The sequence below is a fragment of the Drosophila obscura genome, unplaced genomic scaffold, assembly GCF_018151105.1.
Source record: "Drosophila obscura isolate BZ-5 IFL unplaced genomic scaffold, ASM1815110v1 contig_46, whole genome shotgun sequence".
NCBI classification, from domain to species: domain Eukaryota; kingdom Metazoa; phylum Arthropoda; class Insecta; order Diptera; family Drosophilidae; genus Drosophila; species Drosophila obscura.
In genome coordinates this window covers 969,507-989,282 of record NW_024542835.1, presented here as the reverse complement: position 1 = coordinate 989,282, position 19,776 = coordinate 969,507, and the positions used below count along the sequence as shown (strand labels likewise).

The 19,776-nt window shown below is 43.4% G+C and overlaps 4 protein-coding genes across 6 annotated transcripts; 3 read left to right on the top strand and 1 right to left on the bottom strand.

Annotated features, from left to right (window-relative positions):
• Positions 1-633: 633 nt before the first annotated feature.
• On the top strand, positions 634-5,701 carry LOC111074577 (CCR4-NOT transcription complex subunit 3). The gene is made up of 11 exons (XM_022367399.2): positions 634-939; positions 1,132-1,287; positions 1,435-1,532; positions 1,687-1,836; positions 1,900-2,718; positions 2,786-2,855; positions 2,930-3,292; positions 3,352-3,507; positions 3,726-4,351; positions 4,422-4,631; positions 4,742-5,701. Exons 2-11 carry the CDS (start codon positions 1,263-1,265, stop codon positions 4,838-4,840), a joined length of 2,616 nt encoding a protein of 871 aa, XP_022223091.2. The 5' UTR covers positions 634-939; positions 1,132-1,262; the 3' UTR covers positions 4,841-5,701.
• LOC111074578 (protein-associating with the carboxyl-terminal domain of ezrin) lies at positions 5,617-8,381 on the bottom strand. Its single transcript, XM_022367400.2, has 2 exons — positions 8,117-8,381; positions 5,617-8,053 (listed from the first exon to the last, which is right to left on the bottom strand). The coding sequence occupies exons 1-2, from the start codon at positions 8,330-8,332 to the stop codon at positions 6,182-6,184; spliced, it is 2,088 nt and encodes a 695-aa protein (XP_022223092.2). The 5' UTR covers positions 8,333-8,381; the 3' UTR covers positions 5,617-6,181.
• A 487-nt stretch (positions 8,382-8,868) lies between these two features.
• Positions 8,869-10,522, top strand: LOC111074572 (splicing factor 45). The gene is made up of 3 exons (XM_022367392.2): positions 8,869-9,267; positions 9,323-10,343; positions 10,406-10,522. Exons 1-3 carry the CDS (start codon positions 9,127-9,129, stop codon positions 10,498-10,500), a joined length of 1,257 nt encoding a protein of 418 aa, XP_022223084.1. The 5' UTR covers positions 8,869-9,126; the 3' UTR covers positions 10,501-10,522.
• Positions 10,523-11,012: 490 nt separating this feature from the next.
• Positions 11,013-16,139, top strand: LOC111074571 (sarcolemmal membrane-associated protein). 3 transcript variants are annotated; one of them, XM_022367390.2, is made up of 4 exons: positions 11,013-11,208; positions 12,428-13,800; positions 13,880-14,458; positions 14,525-16,139. In XM_022367390.2, the coding sequence occupies exons 2-4, from the start codon at positions 12,430-12,432 to the stop codon at positions 15,467-15,469; spliced, it is 2,895 nt and encodes a 964-aa protein (XP_022223082.2). In that variant the 5' UTR covers positions 11,013-11,208; positions 12,428-12,429; the 3' UTR covers positions 15,470-16,139. The 3 variants fall into 3 exon arrangements, with proteins under 3 accessions (XP_022223082.2, XP_022223083.2, XP_022223081.2); XM_022367391.2 differs by lacking the exon at positions 11,013-11,208 and adding an exon at positions 11,464-11,830; XM_022367389.2 differs by lacking the exon at positions 11,013-11,208 and having other exon boundaries at positions 12,299-13,800; positions 14,525-16,138.
• Positions 16,140-19,776: the final 3,637 nt, after the last annotated feature.

The following is a 19,776-nucleotide window of genomic DNA, read 5'->3' as shown; positions in this document are numbered from 1 at the left end:
CCCGTTAACAAGCAACAAGTGCTTAAAAGACGTAACATTCCATTCCAACTTACGTTACATTTCATTCCCACTTACGTTGTATGTTTTTAATTTTTTCTTACCTTATTTTATGAACAATAACATAAAAAAGTCCTTGCAACTAACCAAGTCCTTAAAACTAACCAATCTTGTAGAAATTGTATTAATCTATCGAATAAAATTTTGTGTTCAGTGCTGATTGTGTTAGCTAGCTAGTAATCTTAAGCCGAATATCAAAAACGAGGAATATGATTTCCGATCATGGACTGAGACCGATTAGCCCATTGTTGACCGGTGGGTATTTAAATATAAACACGACTATAACGAAACCTGAAGAATTTTAGCTCAACTCAAGTGAAAGATATTGTAGTTTTTTTTGTAAATAATAAGGATGAATAGGATGATCTACAAGAAGAATTTACAAACATTACTATTTGCCGCGGCTTAACTCAAGGTTTTCAACTGTTTAAATAGAGGGGGGTTAAGTGAGTTAATTTACGGTATTTTTTATAACATAACATAACATAAGAAGGTATATTTCGGTATGTTTCTGAGAGTTAGGCGGTATATTTTATTACGCGGTCACACTAGTGCGAAGAAGAAGAGAACTTTTCAAGATGGCGGAATGTGCGAAGAAGAAGAGAACAAGCGAAAAATCTTTAAGCGTATTTAAATGTACAAATGCATACAGCTCTACATCTTTCAAGACTCAGCACATTTTAAAAGCTAAACTAATCAACTTTAAGACAACCCAAGTACATCTGCCACCTTGTGTTTGCCCCTCCGCACCGCCAAAGAACTGAGTTGAGCCAAAAAATCGAAATATTGCATCGACGGACGGCCCGAAGGTATCCCTACACGCAAGAAGAAAAGTCAGTCATTTATTTGCTGAACACTGAGAAGCATTTTCGCCAAATTGAGGTAAATGGTCAATTAACACAGAGTAGAGAGTTCCCAGACCCCAGTCCGCTGCACTGACTCCTCGATGCTCTCCCTCCATCGGAAGATACGCACCACACAACAAAATTCGACACATTTCGCCGCCACGCCGCGTTCTGTGTCTGTGTGTGTGCTGTGGGCCCTACTAAATGCTTGGATATTTAACATTTGCAGACTCCAGAGCACAGACAGGATTCCTGCCCAGGCGGCTAGGGTGTTATAACCAACGAACTGCCCCGCCACAGCCAGAAGCAGACTATGTCTGACTTTCTGCGTCAACAGAATCCACAAGAGCATACATAGCCATGGCTGCGACGAGGAAACTGCAAGGTAAGCAAAACAGATTTACTTTTCAAAGTGTTTGTGTCTGCCTTCTCAGCTGTGCTGTGCAGTGCTCTACATATGTATATCCAAGTGAATATGTCGCCTAATTACCAAAAACCACATCTGCATTTTCTATTTTCTCTGTGGGTCTAGGCGAAATTGATCGATGCTTAAAAAAAGTAGCCGAAGGCGTAGAAACGTTTGAAGATATCTGGAAGAAAGTACACAATGCTACGAACACTAACCAGAAGGTAAGACTTGTAAACTGATCTATCTAACAGCAGCTAGATAAATTCGATAAACACTATAAACAAATCAAAGGGAGCTTAACTCTACTCTACTCCACTGTTTTTTTGAAGTTGAGCAAATAAACTAATCGAATTTCGTTTCATTTATATTCCACAGCAAAAACATCTGCAGGAGAAATATGAGGCAGATCTCAAAAAGGAAATCAAGAAGCTTCAGCGATTACGAGATCAAATTAAATCCTGGATTGCCTCGGCCGAGATCAAGGATAAGAGCGCTCTGCTCGAAAATCGAAGGCTCATTGAGACGGTGAGCTTTTCTAAATGAATTACATTGAATGTTATTGGAAACTATTCTTTCATTCTCTGGCAGCAAATGGAACGCTTCAAGGTGGTCGAGCGCGAGACAAAAACAAAGGCTTATTCTAAGGAAGGCTTGGGCGCCGCACAAAAAATGGATCCAGCGCAGCGAATCAAAGACGATGCGCGAAATTGGTTAACCAGCTCAATTAGCTCACTGCAAATACAAATTGATCAATACGAAAGCGAAATTGAGTCTCTGCTGGCGGGTAAAAAGAAACGATTAGACCGGGATAAGCAAGAGCGCATGGACGACCTACGGGGCAAGTTGGACAGGCATAAATTCCACATAACAAAGCTGGAAACTCTGCTTCGGTTGCTCGACAACGACGGCGTCGAAGCGGATCAAGTAAACAAGATCAAAGACGATGTCGAATATTACATTGATTCGTCGCAAGAGCCCGACTTCGAGGAGAATGAGTTTATCTACGACGACATCATTGGTCTGGACGAAGTGGAGCTCAGCGGGACGGCCACAACCGATAGCAACAATAGCAACGAAACCAGCGGGTCCCCTAGCAGTGTTACCTCCGGCGGCAGTCCATCCCAATCGCCCGTCACAGTACAACAAGTGCTGCCGGCATCCGTGCAGGCGGCAGCAAATACTGGCAGCAGTGCAGCCAGCGCTGCCTTGTTCCAGCAGCAGCAGGCAGCGGCCCAGTCGAATGGCAGCAATGTGGGATATGCGAGCGATACTAGTGCAGCCTCATCTTCGGCAACAACATCGACGGATCCAGCGGGCAGCACGGCTACCTTAAGCGGGGGTGGAGGCGGCGGCAGCGGCGATAAACGCAACAAAAGCAGCGAAAGCAATACCAACAGCAAATCGAAAGTATGTATTGTCTATCATGGAGATCACATGGAGGCAGAACCCAAACCTTATTTTCTTTTTTTTTTAGCCTCAACCTCAGCAGATCATTAAGCCCACGCCCGTTCGTGCGACGGCCAAGGCGGTTCCGGGTAGTGAACGTAAGTACCTGTAACTGTCGTGTCTTCCTCAAAACACTCCTTTAATGACGATTCCACTCTGTTCAATTGTGAAGCTCAAGTCAAGATTGTCAGCTCGACGCCCAGCAAAAACCAGCAGCTGCCCACAGCTGCAGCGGTGGTAGCTGCCACCAACTCAGCGCCGAGCAGCAGTAGTGCCAGCGGCAGTGTCAGTGTCAGTGGAAGCTCTAGTGCTAGTGCAGCCACTGGGGCGGCAGCACCAACAGCCAGTGGTCACAATCCTGCCGTACAGCCGCATGCCCCAACGCCTGGTCTAACTGCCGCCAGCATTGCAGCCGCAGCAGCCGTCTCAAGTTCTGCTACCCCAGCGATTGCAAGTATCAGCAACGTTCAAGGCCAATCTGTGATTCAAGCAACACCAACAATTGCATTTGCGGCGGTGGCAAAACACAATACATGTATGCGCCAGAAACAGGCTTTCGTAAAGTTCTTATTTATCGTGGAGTCCTCTTTCTAGCACTCCTGGAAAACGGTCCTGTACTGCAACAGCCCACAGTCACAACGGTAGCCGCCATTGTGGGAGCCGGCGCACAGACCCAACAGCCACAACACCAGCAGCAACAGCCGGCACAATTATCCAATCTTCAAACAAATTCCTCACACTTACAAAACGGTATGATCTGTCGCAATATCTGTCCTTTAAACCCTTCCAATGTAGATGCATTCGTGTAGATGAAAGGTTCCTGATATAACGTCGGGTGTGCGTAGTTTGTAAAAGCCGTTGTCTACAAAAAGCATTTCCTCTGGAGCAGCCAGAGTGCTCTTCACGACGAAGGGTCTTCCCCTGTCCCATCTAACCATATTGATTGAAAATGTATTTGATATTTGCAGGTCTACCTGTCTCGGTCAGTAGTAGTGACAGCAATAGCAATGTCGTTGAAGCAATTTCATTGAAAACCATGGCCCAGGAAGCCATCAATCGATCCGCGATCGATGCCAATTCGCTAAGTCAGCAGCAGCAGCCTCAGCAGCAGCAGCAAAGCAACATTGACACGAGGCAGTTACAGTCGCAGCAATCACTCCTACAACAGCATTTTAGCACGGAAAATACTGCCAACCAGCCGCAGCAAGTGGCGTCGCAACAGCAGCAAAATGCAGCTGCTGCGGCGGCAGCGGCTGCAATGGGAACAATTGCGGCTGCAGCACATGCTGCGGCAGCCAGCAATGGATCCACAGCTGGCAGTGGGCTCATGAATCTGGCAAATGCTGCAGGTCAGCCAACCAGCGGTAGTAACAAGACGCATGCTTCCCAACAGCAAATGGCCACCACGGAAGCGCACATTCCTACACTGCTGGGAGTAACGCCGTTGGGGCCAACGCCACTTCAGAAAGAACATCAGATGCAGTTTCAAATGATGGAGGCCGCCTACTATCACCTGCCACAGCCCATGGATACGGAGAAGCTCCAAACGTATTTCCATCGCGCCCCAGTGCCCACGCCAGCGCACTATCCCCAGGTTAGCTTTAATGTGAATAGTGTATGCAATGAACTACTATATGGCAAATAACATTTGCACTTCAATCCAGGCACAGCTGCCCATATATGATACTGTTGAATTTTATCAACGACTCTCAACGGAGACGCTGTTTTTTGTGTTCTACTACATGGAAGGCTCTAAGGCCCAATATTTAGCTGCCAAGGCACTGAAAAAGCAAAGCTGGCGATTCCACACCAAATACATGATGTGGTTTCAACGGCACGAGGAGCCCAAGATTATCAACGATGATTACGAACAGGTGAGAAAAACAGAGCAATGGCCGAAGAAATGACTGAAGAATCCTGAGGCAGCACCAGAACCAGGAGTCTATTGACCAAGAACTTTCCTTCCTTTCCCCTCTATTCCCAGGGTACGTACATCTATTTTGACTATGAAAAGTGGAGTCAGCGAAAGAAGGAGGGATTCACCTTTGAATACAAGTACTTAGAAGACAAGGAGCTAAATTGATAATGTTGCGATGTGTGTTGCTTCGTCTGTCTATAAGAAAATCAATCCATTAAAACAATAAAAGAAACCAATACCATTTTCATACAAACCACAACCACAACCACAACCACAACCCAACCCAACCCACTCCCAAACCTAAACACATAACCCATAACATACGCCTAGAAACAATAAACAACAGAGAGAGAGATCAAGAGAAGGAAAGAAAAATAAGAGATAACGCAAGCAAGCTGTAAACATAAGTTAAAAGGAAAAAAATGAAGTATGATAATTGTTCGGAATGCATGTAAAAACATATGCTTTTTTTATATAAATGTTTTATTGTTTATAATTACGTTTATTTTTTTTACACAATTCGAACCATCTCACGGCCCTCCAGAAATCAAGAGCAAAAATGAGAGATAATGAATAAGAAACCCCTGCAGAACTCCCAGAGCCCAGACCACAGATCCATGTCGCTTAGCGTTCCTTTAATCCATTCAAGCAAATAGCATTGCAAATAGTTACGTGATTCCCTCTCAACTCCCAATTCGCATAATGTATAAAAGTTGCATCCGAGTGCAGTACACTTTTAATTATAAAAAAACAAAAATAGAAACAAAAAAAACACATCAAAATCATTTAGCGCACCGATTTTTATGCGTTTTTTCGCGTTTAGAATAAGACGCGAAAGAAAAACAAACAAATTTCAGCTGATCTTATTTAAATTTATTAATGTAATTACGATTACTAAGATCATTGATTAAGTTGAGCATGATGATGTGCCGAAAGGCGAGGAAACAACAAATTAATGCATAAATGAAACTTTTTTTTAAATATAAGAACAAAAACAAAATAAAAGCGTGAGTAAATAGTTGAACTTATTCTGCGTTCTGTTCTTTTGATTTGTCTAAATATGTATGTATGTATGTATATCGGAATGGTTCTAGCTTTTGCTTTAAAGTTAGTGTTGCTCTCCACCTCCTCCTCGTTGGATCTGAGAGCTATCTCCTCCAAATGTCACCGAAGTAAAAGCTAGAGCTTGTTCCATTATTTTATTTTAGATATTTGATTGAGATCCTGATTTCCCGATGGATTGTTTAAATGTTAATATTATAATAGTCAAATGATTAATGGATAAAGAAATTGAAAAATAACCGCATTTTAGAATGTTTTTGCGTAAATATAGCATTTTTGCTAGCAATGTATGACGAAATATTTAACAATTTTACAAAAATAGTTTTAAACGCATGCAAGACAACAAAACAAATTGAAAACATTTTAAAGATTAATGAAAATGCATCAAAATATACATGACATTCAATTACATGAACTTTATTGTACAGTTTACAGAATTTCAATCTAGTTCGTGCCCCAGACAACATCATCTTCATCCTGATCGTGACCCCAGCCCTGATTCGCCTCATCATCCAGCTCGTCAGCATTGGCGGTCACTGTGGCAGCCGCAAAGCGACTGGCATCCACATGAACCACTGCAGGGTCACTACTACTGGCTTCTTTGCATTCTATGACCGGCTCCATGTCCTTAAAAAAATCAAACTCTGTCGACTCTGATCTACCTGGTCGCGTAGCCAACTGAACTTGTATATCAAGAGCGCTGAGATCATCAATGAGCTTGCGACTTGGTTGCGCGGCTAGCTTGTACGTTGATACTGATACGTTGGAACAGGCGGTACGGTAAGAGTCGCTCGAAGAGGCTTGCGTCGCCTGTGTGGAGGCACAGCTGTTGTTTTCCAAAATATTCAAAGCCATCTCGTCGGTGGGCACCTGTTCCTCGAATCCAGCTTGCTTAACGTGAAGGCGCTGGAGCTCATCTGTAGTGTCCCAGTCAGACCAGACCTCCTCCTCATCCGCGTTGATCAATGTGTTGTCGTGGGCAGCGGTGGAACTATTAGAATTGTTGGCAGGGTCGCTGCTGCGGTCCATCTCCAGAGGTGTTTCATTTAAATTCGTCAGATCCTTCTCGTCTTCACCGCCATCAGGACTAAGTCGCAGCGACAGAGGAGCTACATTGTTTTCTGTTGGCAGGGGGCTGCCGGAAACCATGAATTCGTCGTCTTCTGCATCTATGGAATTGCCATTCATCAAAGGAGTTATGGAACGCGGTTCTACCAACAGATTCTGGCTGTCTGTGGATACAGCTGCATGCGGGCGACCATCGGAAAAGCAGCGACGTCGGTCTCCACCCAGAACTTTATTAGCCCCTAAAATAGGCACCAAGTCAGCCATTGATCTTAATGTTTTGGCCACTAGCACGTCATTGGTGTCGCTCATTCCGAGCTGCAAATGCGGCAGAATCTCGCTCTGTAGCTGCTCATCATCCAAGAGACGAACGTATTCCATAAAATAGTCTAATAGTATCAAACGGATTTGTGCATCTCGGAGGCGGAACATCTTGAGTATATGTGGAAGAAGATACTGTACGTAGGTCTGTGGAGAAAAAAGAGATGACGTTGCGCCGTCTGTGGCCTTAGTCCGTAGCACGTACGGCAACACACACAGCTGGGCGGTGGGATCCAGTAAAACCATCCTGGAAAGCAAATCGCTGGCAAGCTGAGAAGCGACCATTTGCTCATCAAAGCAACGCAAACGTTCAATTAAAGTGCTAAAAAACTGCTGGCGCTCTTGGATCGACTTCAGCGGCAACTCAAAGAGAAAGGAATGTATTAATACAAATTCATGATTGAAGTACGGATGCAGCAAGACGGCTGAGAGCTTGGGTCTCAACTCTGTGTTTTTGTGTTTCAAGTGGGTGCAGCAATACTCTCGAAACTCGGGTACATGAGGAGTACCAGCGTCGCCTGCAGCAGGACAGTTCTCCAGGACACTTTCGCATAGGTAAGCAAAGGCGAACTGCTCAAAATCTGCCACGAGGTTTTTGGGATCCATAAACGTACTTGCAAGATCCAGCAATTGTTTGTTGACCTCCTTAGCCTTCCAAACGTACTCAAATCCAGCTAGACGCCAGCTCCCACTGTCTGTCACGTAAACGGAATGTGTGCATATATTTAAATGCCTTGCCTGTGCCTTTTCAATCAAAAATATAAGGCTGCAGAGTATCGTTCGTAGACCCAGGCAAATTTGTATGTCGCTCTGCTTAGCCAGCACGTCGTTAAGTGGCCTGACTCTCTCCGTGGCAAGATGCTTTTGTCCCGACTGGTCCCATGTGGTCACATATTTTAATATGTAAGGATGACGATAGATCGCAAGGTTCTAAAATAACAATTAGAAGCTCGCTCAAGTAAAAAAACTCGGCAATGGTAGTCATAAATTTACCTTTATCGCTCTCTCCATTGGGCTCTCTCCAGTGAAGCTCCATAGCTGCCCCTTCACCATAACTTCACCCTGAAATATGGACAGAAGCTGGCCGCCGCCGCCTTCTTCGTTGGACGTCGTTGGGGACTCTGCATTATATAGGGCCCAGAAGTCGTTGACCTCTACCGCATTTTTGTCAATAATTAAGCCTTTTAATTTGCTTCCTTCATTGCCCATTGTTGATCAATTTATCATTAAAATATACCCCCGTCTGACACTAAGATATATACCGAAATATACCTTCTCATATTCAAAATATACCGAGGAAAAAAACGAACTTAGCCCACTTAACCCCCCTATTTGAACACCTTGAGTTAAATTACTAACCATACAGTAGACAAGGCCAGTTTCATACAAGGCCTGCCGAAAATAGTATGTATGTATATGTATGTATAAATGCAATTTCAAATAAATCAAACAACAGATTTTATGTTTACATTTTATTTATTTCCTACGCCAAATTTTCCGGCACCCACCCCCACCCACTTGTCCAAAAAAATAGCGAAAAACGAATTTTCGGTTCAAGCGGCAATTCTACAACCTTTCGGTTGGTACTAGACATTACAAAACAAAATGGGCACGTTTCATAATAATATTAGAAATAGGTATTCGTGCGTAAATTCCAAATGGTCGATAATGGGCTAAAGCGCTCTTGATACATTTTTTTGTATTTTACGGTATATTTCTGTGGGTCGGACGGTATATTTGATCAATAAATGTGTGTGTGAGTTTAGCATGTTTATGTTTCAATGTTATTTTCTCGACCGCGATTAAACTTAAATGCCCAAGAATATATATAATCAAAATCCTGGCATAATTTTCTGTGTCAATAACGCTTTTGCGCACACCCTCGCAAAGCAAATGCTGAATCGAAAACACGGAAAGGAATGCTGCCAAGATTAAACTCTTAAACAGACTTTAACAATTATCAATTGATTGATTATTTTTAAGGAAACTATACTATTACAAATATGGATCTTTACGACGATATAGACAAGGCTCGAGCTAGTCAAATAGATGGATGGGGGGCATCGGGCATCAAAATGTTGCAAACACAGCTCGCAGTTAAAAAGGCGCAGCTTCCCAAGCAGAAGGAGCCGATTAAGAAGCCGGTGAGATTGTATGAAAAACATAATTTGCGCTGGTGAAACAATTTTCCATCTTCAGTTAATGACACCTCTGGTAAATCTGCGCGCCAAGCGTCCTCCGGAATCGGAAACTCCCCCCTTTTCGGCCATTACGGTGTCGGTGGCCAAACCCGTAATTTCAGGCACCGCTTTGCCACCTCCGGTCCTTGAATGCATAAAAAAAGATGACTGGGATTTTGTGGATGAGTACGATCCGCAGTGGCCCAACGAGTATGAAAAACTAAAAGAAAAAACAAAGAACAGTGAAAAGTCACGAAACAGTGGCGTCGGTGGTGCCGGAGGAAGCGGCCGCGAAGACCGTGAACGGGACAGAGATCGAAAGCGTGGTCGCAGTGGTCGCCGAGAAAACCACAGAGATGACTGCTCACCGCCGTCAATGAAGTTCAGCGGATTTGGACAGCGGCAAAGCGACGAAGACAAGTATAGTCCCCCACCCCCGGGATCTGTAGCAAAACAAGGTGGGGGCGCTGCAATCGCTCCCCCACCGTCACTGCAAGAGATATCCATCGACAATGGAGATGGTTCCTCCAATGTAACAATACCCTACTCAGCAAGCTCGGTGGCTGCCAAGATAATGGCGAAATATGGCTTTAAGGATGGACAAGGACTCGGAAAATCAGAGCAGGGAATGTCCATGGCCTTGCAGGTGGAGAAGACCTCGAAGCGTGGTGGACGCATCATTCACGAAAAGGATGTGTTCGTGGCCCCACCATCCACGTCGCCACCTCCGTCAGCGTCAAGTCCGGGCCATTTGGCTATGCCGCCACCGCAGATTCCAATGGCAGCGTCTGCATCTGCTGTCACTGAACCTGTGCCCAGCATAACAGAAATAATGAAAGATCCCAGCAAAGTGGTCTTGCTGCGAAACATGGTTGGTCCTGGCGATGTAGATGAGGAGCTGGAGCCAGAAGTGAAGGACGAGTGTAACACAAAATATGGGGAAGTTAACAGTGTCATCATCCATGAATCATTTGGAACTTCGCCAGAAGATGCCGTCAAAATCTTTGTGGAATTCAAGCGCATTGAAAGCGCAATTAAAGGTAACTACATCTGCATTGTCTGTTTTGTTTTCAGATTTTAGCTAATGCTTTCACACACCCAGCTGTTGTAGATCTTAATGGGCGTTTCTTCGGGGGACGACAAGTGCGTGCTGGATTTTACAATTTTGACAAATTTAAAAGTTTTCAATTAAATTAGTATTTTTTAAAAACAAAAAAAATCAATCTAGTTTCTATTCACTGGTATAGATGGCTCCTGTGAAAGCTATCGATAGCTATCAGCACTAACCATACAGTATATATGTATGTATGTACATAGATGTAGCAGTTCAGTTGATACAAGCGACACATATTAGGACATAATGTCCATTTTTGTCTATTTCTCGACTTCTAATGTGAATGCAAAGAAAAACTTAATGGACGACTGCCCCACATTCTTCGAATGTATTGACTAATTTACATTGTTATATACGTTATCCAGTTGTTTATTTTGTATTAAGAGTATAATGGTAGCACTTGGGACCGCCCGCAGCAAATTCCGTTGCGACGTTTCGCTTGGATGAACTGGCGCTGTAGTGTATACACGACGCAGACACGTAGCTATAGCGAAGTTAATATATTATTTAAATGTATAAATGTACTCTTTGTCAATTTTGGAAAATAGCTCGGAAATTATAAACAAAAGTTACGCATATTTAAAGCAAACATGGTTTAATATGTCACTACCATACCATGCTATTGTGGGAAGTCACAAGAGAATGTCGTGTCGTGCCTAGTACGCCTAGCGATTGTGAAGAGTTGGAGAACAGAACTGAAAACAATTAAAATCGAAGCCAAACGAAAATAAAACAGATAAATCAAGTTAAAGAAACCCGTAAAAAGAGAAGAAAGTTATTAAATCCCCAAGGTGAGTGAAAGAGTGCATCGATGAGGAAATTGTCGATAACCCTTAACCCCATCCCATTGGAACGAAACCAAACCTACTGTCATTTGTCGTGTGCCAAAAAACATTCCTCGTTCCCTTTTTCCACAAATGCAAAAAACGGTAAATTCTCAATCTTCAGCGGCACAGCCATAAGGCTGTGTAATTAAATTCAATTAAGCGAAAGTAAAACAGAAAGTTCATTTGTGTCTCAGTTTCATTGCAAAAAGGCGAGTCGCGCGATTCCAGCCAGTCCACTCGCCTCTCCGCCCGCCACCCAACGTTCACTGCTGTGAACTTGTGAACCAGCCAGCCACCGACTGCAGCTGCTGCAGCTGCAGGAACATTCGCATGTAGTTGTGCACTGCAACAGCAACAGCCACACGAAGCCATCGCCCCAATCAAATTTGTTATGCTGTGTTCCATGCCAATCAGCAACACAGCGCCAGCATTGTTCGAACGCGCATAACAAACCCAGTCGCCAGTCGTCAAGCGCCGCACGCCCACAACAGTGGTGGCTGTTGTTTTTGTTGTTGTAACCCCCCTTGATGGGTCACGGACCCCTGTGCCCCAGGGCCTCCACTATTGCCTCATCTGGACCAACAAGGTAAGGGGAATGGACGAAGGGTTGCTACTGCTACTGCCCACCGATTCCTTTAGTATCGCACGCACGTACTAAGCAATCTTCCGGCTCAAATGTGGAGCACTAGCTGCTCTGGGATGCACCTCCCCGCTCGACAGTAAGATAATTTTTTTGGCGGTTCTGATCTGCCTGCTCTCACCACCACACGCGCACTCTTGAAATGGCCCGCACTCGCATTCGGTTTGTTCAATTATAATTTGAAGAATCTATTTTTATACTGAATACAGAACATTATTCAGCGCCTGCACTGAACTCTTGTACGCACCATAAGAAAATTGTTATTCTGACAAAATTGGGTGTGTTTCTTAACATATGTGTGTATATATGTTTCTCCATCCTCCACTCCATTTTTCTAAGCACCTTTCATTCGAGATTTGTATTTGTGCTTTCATCTCGAACCAAGGTGCCCGTGAGATTCCAGTTCGCATTCGTTTCCGTTTAAACTTGAACAGCTTGTACATTTAACATTTGACTTTTTCGTTTCTCCAAAAAACACTACAATTCTCTTCCAAATTTCCGAACCGAACACAATCGCCTGGCGAACAAACTCCGGATGTGCAGTGATGGTCTTGGTGAGCAACGAATGGCTGAACAATAAGGATGACGAACAGAAAACAGATCCAGCAACAGCGGCGACAGCATCGGGAGCAGTCGGAGCACCAACAGTGAGTAACGGAGGAGTATCGACTGAAACAGCCGCGAGGGGATCGCTCGATACGGTGAGAGCAGCAGTTGGCGCAGTAGGAGGAGGAGGGGCGTCGACTGTCAAACGCAAGAAATCTCAAAACTCCCTTAACATGGACTCGACAAATACGATGAAGACCGAGCAGGATCTTCTTCAGTCCATTGAGAGGGAGAAGCACGAGCTGGAGACAGCGGACAGCAATAATGAGGAGTCCGACGAGAACCAGGAGAACAATAACGTGCAGGAAACCGACTCCAACACGAACACATTGCAGGGTACGAGCACTCCAGACCGTCGCTTTTCCCAATTGCCTGCATCCAGCCAGGTGCTACAGATGACACTGAATTCGGTTCTCAACGCAAACAACACGGCAGTGGGTGGGGGTGTTCCCACTGCCAGCAGTCTCTTCAGTTCATTGGGCGGACACAACAACGGCCTCCAAAGGGAGCAAAGGGAGGCGGACTACGGCACACTGTTATTACCACAGACACATACACAGGGACTGGGATTGGCATTGGCATCCACTGACCTAAACATGAGCTCGGAGACGGATTCGGGAGCAGCTACTGCTAAGGGCGAAGCCAAAATTGTGCTTCAGTGCGAGGCAAAGTCGCACAAGTTTGAAACGCGGTCCATTCTGCTGCATCCGAACCAGGAGTGCAAGGTTGGCCGTCTGATAGCTAAGAGCAAGGCCAGCGAGGAAAACGCGATCTTTGACTGTAAAGTCTTGTCGCGCAATCACGCGATGCTCTGGTACACACAGGATGGCCGCTTCTGGGTAAAAGATACCAAGTCCAGCAATGGCACATTTATTAACGACAACAAACTGGGCAATGATCCAGTCGAGCTTCACTTCGGCGACACGGTCAAGTTTGGCGTGGAAGTGATCGAGAACTCACGACAGGAGGTGCACGGCTGCATCATAGCCAGGGTGACACTCTTCTTGCCCGATGGCAGGGAGGCCATATCAATCGATACGGATCAGCTGCAGCTGCTGGGACCCAATAGGATTAGTTTCGACGAGATCCAGCGCCTGAACTCATTTCTCCAAGAAGCCGCGCAGAGGGAGAAGACCCTCAAGGCGAAATTGAACAGTTTGCAGGGTGTGCTCGACGCCACGCGGAAGAACTCGGCCCTATGCTGGCAGAGCATGATAACCGAGGACCAGCTGATTCACAAAATCAATCTTCTGGAGAAGAAACTGCAGATGATGGAGAAAAATGTGCCAGAAAATGCGCTGCGTAACGAGGTAAGGGTTCATTTGTCCTTCTGCTGCTCTTACACTGTTACAAACCTTCGCCCTCTGTCTCTTTCTTTGTCTTTGACAGATTGTAAAGATGCTGGAGGACAAGACAACGTATCAATTAACTGCCAAAGAGGCTCTGCGCAAGGTGTACCAGGAGCGCTGCGATGCTATGCAAGCACTGTCGAGGGCACAGTTGTCGATAGAGACCTCTGAAAATGAGTGCGTAATACTGCGTGCTCAGATCGGTACATCGAAGCAGACGCTGCAGGACTTTAATGCGCGGCTCGAGAAGCTCCAGCAGGAGTACATGGATTACAAGCAGGAGTCGCTGCGGCAGCAACAGGAGGCTAAGGAACAAGAAGAACAGCGCTTGGAGCTGCAGAGGGAACAACTGGAGCGTGAAATGGAGGAGCTGCGTTTGCAGGTGGTCCGACTCCAGAAAACCATTGACGAGCATGACAGCGAACAGAGGCTGCAAGAGCAGAGTGTCCTGCAGCAGCTGGACGCGGCAATTCCCGACGATGGCGATGACGATGATGCGTACGAGGACAACAGCGACGACGAAAGTATGGACGAGGCACAGGAGAAGGACTCAGCCACAGAGCAAACATCTGACATGGAGACGAAGGATCAACCAACGACAGTGTCTGAAAATCAGAAGGTAATCATATTCCATCTTACATTCTCTAGGTTTTTAAATAATCCCCCTCTCCTTCGCTAATTTCAGACTAAGACGCCCAAGCAACAGATCGATTTTGATAACAAGAAAAAGGTGATTCGTAGATCGCAGGTAATGAAGTTGCTAAAAAACTCAGATCTCAGCAAAGGCGTATTAGGCGGCGATGTGCTGAAGGCTATCCTTAACGACGCCGGCTCCGAAGATGAGGATCACGAGCAGGAGCAGGATCAGAATGAGGAGACGGATGTGCAGGCATTAAACGTGCGACCTGAGCTTAGTGCGGGCATTAAGCGAGAGGCGGCAAAAGCTGCTAGCGATGAATTCATCCACAATTCACCGAAGCATGCGCGTCTCAATGGCATTGATGAAATGCCAGAGCCCTCGAATAACCAATTGCAACCTGTACTCTTAGTGCACAAGTTGGAAAGCCAAGAGACGCTGGTGCGCGATGAAGAGATTCCAAATATTGAATATGATTTCCCCACAGATCAAGCAATCGAAATGCTGCAGGAGGAATGTGATAGTTACAAACAAAAGACGGTGTTGCTAACCAGCGACATTCACTCTCTGAAAGAGCAGATTGACAATCTAAAGCAACAGCTTGGGCAGGAGCTTCAGCGCAACTCACATAAAGAGCAGCCTAAAACAGAGACAGAGGCAAAGGCAGAGAAAGAAAACGAAGTCTTTGACAATGAGCCGCGTCAGGCGTCTGGCCAGGACGAGAGTCTCCGCCTGGACACTGAAAAAGCCTGGGACGAGGACCTCGCAGCCATAAACGACTCGCAGGTAGTACGCGAGGAGGAACTAATTGTCTACAAGGAGCGACTAGAAAAATCAGAAAGCAGCAATGTACAGCTTAAAAATGAAATATTACAGCTTCGTACCGAGCAGAAGCGTGAGCAGCCCCAAAATCTGCTATTTCTGTACCGGCTCGTGCCTTTGGGCTGCCTAGCTCTTGCTGGCCTCATCTACTTCCTCTCCATTCGCATCTAAGACACTTGGAACTATCCCAGACACCACAAAACACACCAGCGCGAAGCAATTGGAGCCATGGGGCTGATGTGGTGTATATGGATGTAAAGCTTGAGAAGTGCAACCGGAGGTGGCCACCGCATTTTCGCCGTTATTTATAAGTAGTCCCTCACCGAGCTTTACAATATTTAATTTGCTTTATCGCCTAATTTCTTTTGAGCACAAAATTTAAAGTCGTAAATTTAAATAAATCGTCGACCCGAACTAAGGAAAAAATTATAAAAATGTTTAAAAAATACATAATAAAAAATAAAAAAACGCAAGGTTAGTTAATTATAAAACCCCTTGATTTTCCAATAATCGTCTCATCGAACTTCGCACTTCGAAAAGCCGAAAAAGTTCCATGATGCGAGTATTGGATTAATCAGTCGAAGATCCCAGCTCACAATCGCACCCAGAGCGCGTCTTCTAAGCTAGCATTAAGTTGCGATAGCGATGTAGTACCAGCTATATTTTATATGCTAAATGTTGATTTATATATTTATACTATTTAGCTGATTTTATTTTCGATGTCTTTGTAAACGGGTGGAGTGTGTGGACGTGGACACGGCAACAAACGAAAGATATTCAAACGCTTACGATATAGCAATATGTAAAAATGAGATAAAACGAATATATTATATGTAATATTGTATGCAGCAACAATTGAATAAACAAACTGTACAACAAAACAAAATTAGACAATGTCTGCACTGCTCTCTGCAGTGTGCCAGTTATCAGAATAATCATCTACTTTAAAAACAAACATCCTTTCGAGTATGTACATCTTTATATGCATCTTTTAAACTGACGGCCCGGCCCCGAGTGGCTGCAGCAGGGTAAACAACGTTTTATCTTTGTTTTACGTCGCATAAGCAAACTAAGATGGTGGCTTTATTTCCATGTACGAAACACGGGAACTCTAAGTCAATCCCAGAGTACCTCCTGGATTACCTGGAGTTTCGTTCTGCAGCTCGGCATCCGACATGCTCTTCCAAACATAGGGCAGACACCTGTTATTTGCAGGAGGAATAAATTTGCAGAGCTGTTGCCCCGCCAGCCCCACCAGAGGACGGCTCCTCACTCTGAACAATTTGAAAAATATAAATTTGATATGGAAATAATTAAGTTCCTTTCTTGGGGCTGCATCTCCAATACATTTCTAAAGGGTTATGTATTTTATGTACGTTCTTACTTTTTCTTTTTTATTCCACCTAAAAGATGGAGTTTGTAAATCAATATTTAATAAGATGCTGTAAAAAATTGCCTATTTACTTCTGAAAACGGAGAGTTAGGGGCTCGTGTGTTGGCAATATTTTTATGTTAAATAAAGCTGGATTGAATACAAAAATTTAAGAAAAGGTTGAATTAAAAAAAGCTTCAGAAATTAGCTAAAACAAATTAATTAATAATAATAATAAAAAAAATAATGAGGCACCGGAGTCGATTTATTTACTCCCTGTACTGTTAAGCGCAAAATGTACTGCTGTTATACCGACGCGCCAGTGCCAGCTAATAAAAAATGCCTCTGTCTAAATGTTTTATATACAGGGGTGCCACAGAAATCATTTCCGCTGGAAAATCACCTCAATTCCATTCCGCCGTGCCACACACTGATTTTTCAGCGGAATCAAAATCGCTCACAATTTATCCTGCGAGTTGATTAAATACACCCATAAAACACACCCAAAAAGATTCGAATCTTACTTTCCTATAAAGGTTGTTCGATTGTTGGTTAACCCTCATCCAAATAATTTAACATTACACATGTTGAGTTAATAAAATAAGCATTTTAGTAAATCACTATTCAATCCGCTGACTGAATTTTCACTTAACGATTCCGCTTTCAATCCGCTGCAGAGCGAGGTGGCCACCTAGGCCGATTCGGACTTTCGAATTCGGAGTTGTCGAGTTCGGAGTTGAAATCAATAGTGATATGGGAAACCGCGCAGAGGATTTCCGCTTAAAAATTTCCGCCGTGCCACAGAATTCCGAGCGATTTCATTTTTCTTAGCATTGTCACAAACCAAATTCGAACTAAGGCTAGGGTTGACACCTCTCAAGATTCAATTCGAATAGGGTTCATTTTGCAGTTTTATTGATTTTATCATATAAAAACAATTGGTTTTTCTTTTTTTCTTTTATGATATAAAATATTTGATATTTCAAAGCTGTACTTTTATAATTTCAAAGCAAAAAACATCCCATATCGTGCGAGTCAAACAAAACAATGTACTCGGCAACTCTAGCAGTTGTCTGGCAACTCTCCATGCATGACAGCAATCAGCTGTTCAAAAAAAACACACATCTGAATTTTACGGTAAACTTAATTAAAATGTTTTTACCGAGACTGTTGGCCATCGAAGAACTACGGAGGCAACATATTAGAATACAAACCTTGCAGCGCAGGCTTCTCAGAACTTTGCAGTTCCAAATTTCATAATTTTTTGCGATATTTTTTTTTCCTAAATTTTGTCTTTGAAAACTCGGGAAAAGTCGAAAAAAAGTCAATCGGCTGCAAGTTGACCGTTTATCCATAGATTTTAATGAGCAATACCTTAAACGACGCCTAATTAATGCGTCTATCTAAAACAAAAAAATGTTGGCCAAGAACTATTTTTTTGTTTACTTTTCCCGAGTTTTTAAAGTCAAAATTTCGAAAAATAAATACCGCAAAAAATGATGAAATTTGAATTTGAAAGCTTAATATCTCTGGGTCGGATTTACAGCTGCATTTGTCAGCTTTTTAGAACAGCAAAGTTCTGTGCAACCAGATATAAGATACTTAAGTTATGTGTAAAATAGAAGCACTACCTCTGAAAAAAAACCATGAAAAAAATACCCAGATTTTAAAAACTCTTTAAGCCTAGTACTCAGATCGAAGTACTGTTTGCCAGCAAACGAATGTCATATATTCTTCGCGCAGCCAGTGTGTGACCAGAGGTGTGCACTGCATTCCGAACGGTTACTCTGCTCAGACAGCTGCTTGGTTTTGTTTAAAGTTAATAAAATGGACTTCTTCGGCTGGGGCCGCTCTTCCCCAGCCATATCCTGGGCTCCCCAATATTTTATTGGCAAGGTAATGTGTCTGACTATCAGCAGCAGCAGATGGCGACGCCTCCCGTGCCGGACACCGTGAAGACAAACTGTTTTGAAAGCAATATTTGTTTTATATTTATGAAAATTAATAAAAATAATAAATTATAATATCCAGATAATTGTCATTCGTATAACACTGCATTAATTAGATTATATTTGTCTTCATTATTAAAATATTCCATTTGATTTTTTGTACTCTTGCAATGTTTGCTGGCAAAATATATCAAATTGATATAATTTTCGAGGTGGGTCTAAGCATACCAAAAAAACATGCATATACTTCGGATACTTTTCCAGTATATACCGACCTTTTTTTTGTTGATCTGAAAACTGCCTTCCGTACAGAGCCTAGAAAACAGTTTTTGCCGTAAAAAAGTTCGTATCGGCTTCATACGAATATCAACCCTGATTATGTTCGCGAGGTGTTTTTTTCGATCTGAGTACTAGGCTTAAGGTGGCTCGGACACCTAAAAAAAACGCTAAGGGATCTGCTTCAAGACAACCTAAAATGAATCACAATCAACTTCCAGAATCCCCATAATGATAAGCAGGGCTGTCGATAGTGAAAAAAAAAACTCCATCGATAGTCAGCCACAAACAAAATGGGAAGTACTATCGATGGTTTTTCAAAATTCGTAGTGGGTTTTTAAAATTTGATCTCTTTTCAGTGGTGAAGAGAGCATTTTTGCGGTGACTTTCCCCTCATTTTCGTGGTGTGAGAAACATGTTCTTAACGGGAACGCGTATGGAATAAAGATTCATTGTTGCGTCATTCCATACGCGTTTCCGTATGATACATTTGATTTGTATGGGAAAAATTTCAGCAACATGAGGAAATGAAGTAGCAGCATTGTTGTGCAACTTTGGCACGGAATGAGCAACAAGTCTGAATACCTTGGGAAAATAGATATTATGGACTTGAGATACTGTTTGTAATTTCAGGCTCCAATTAATGCCGAAACTAGCCAGTCTCTTTTGTAAAGACATAAACGAAATTTTTTAGCTCACGGGTACCAATAATAGGTTTCAGAACCGGGATAAATGTATATATATAAAACAAAACATATGCATTATTAGGTAAAAAACATGTCAATCTAGTATAAAATCATAAATAATGTTTCAATGGAGCTTGGAACAACAAAATTAGCATCAATTAAAAGAAATAAGGTATACAAAAGTACATACGCATA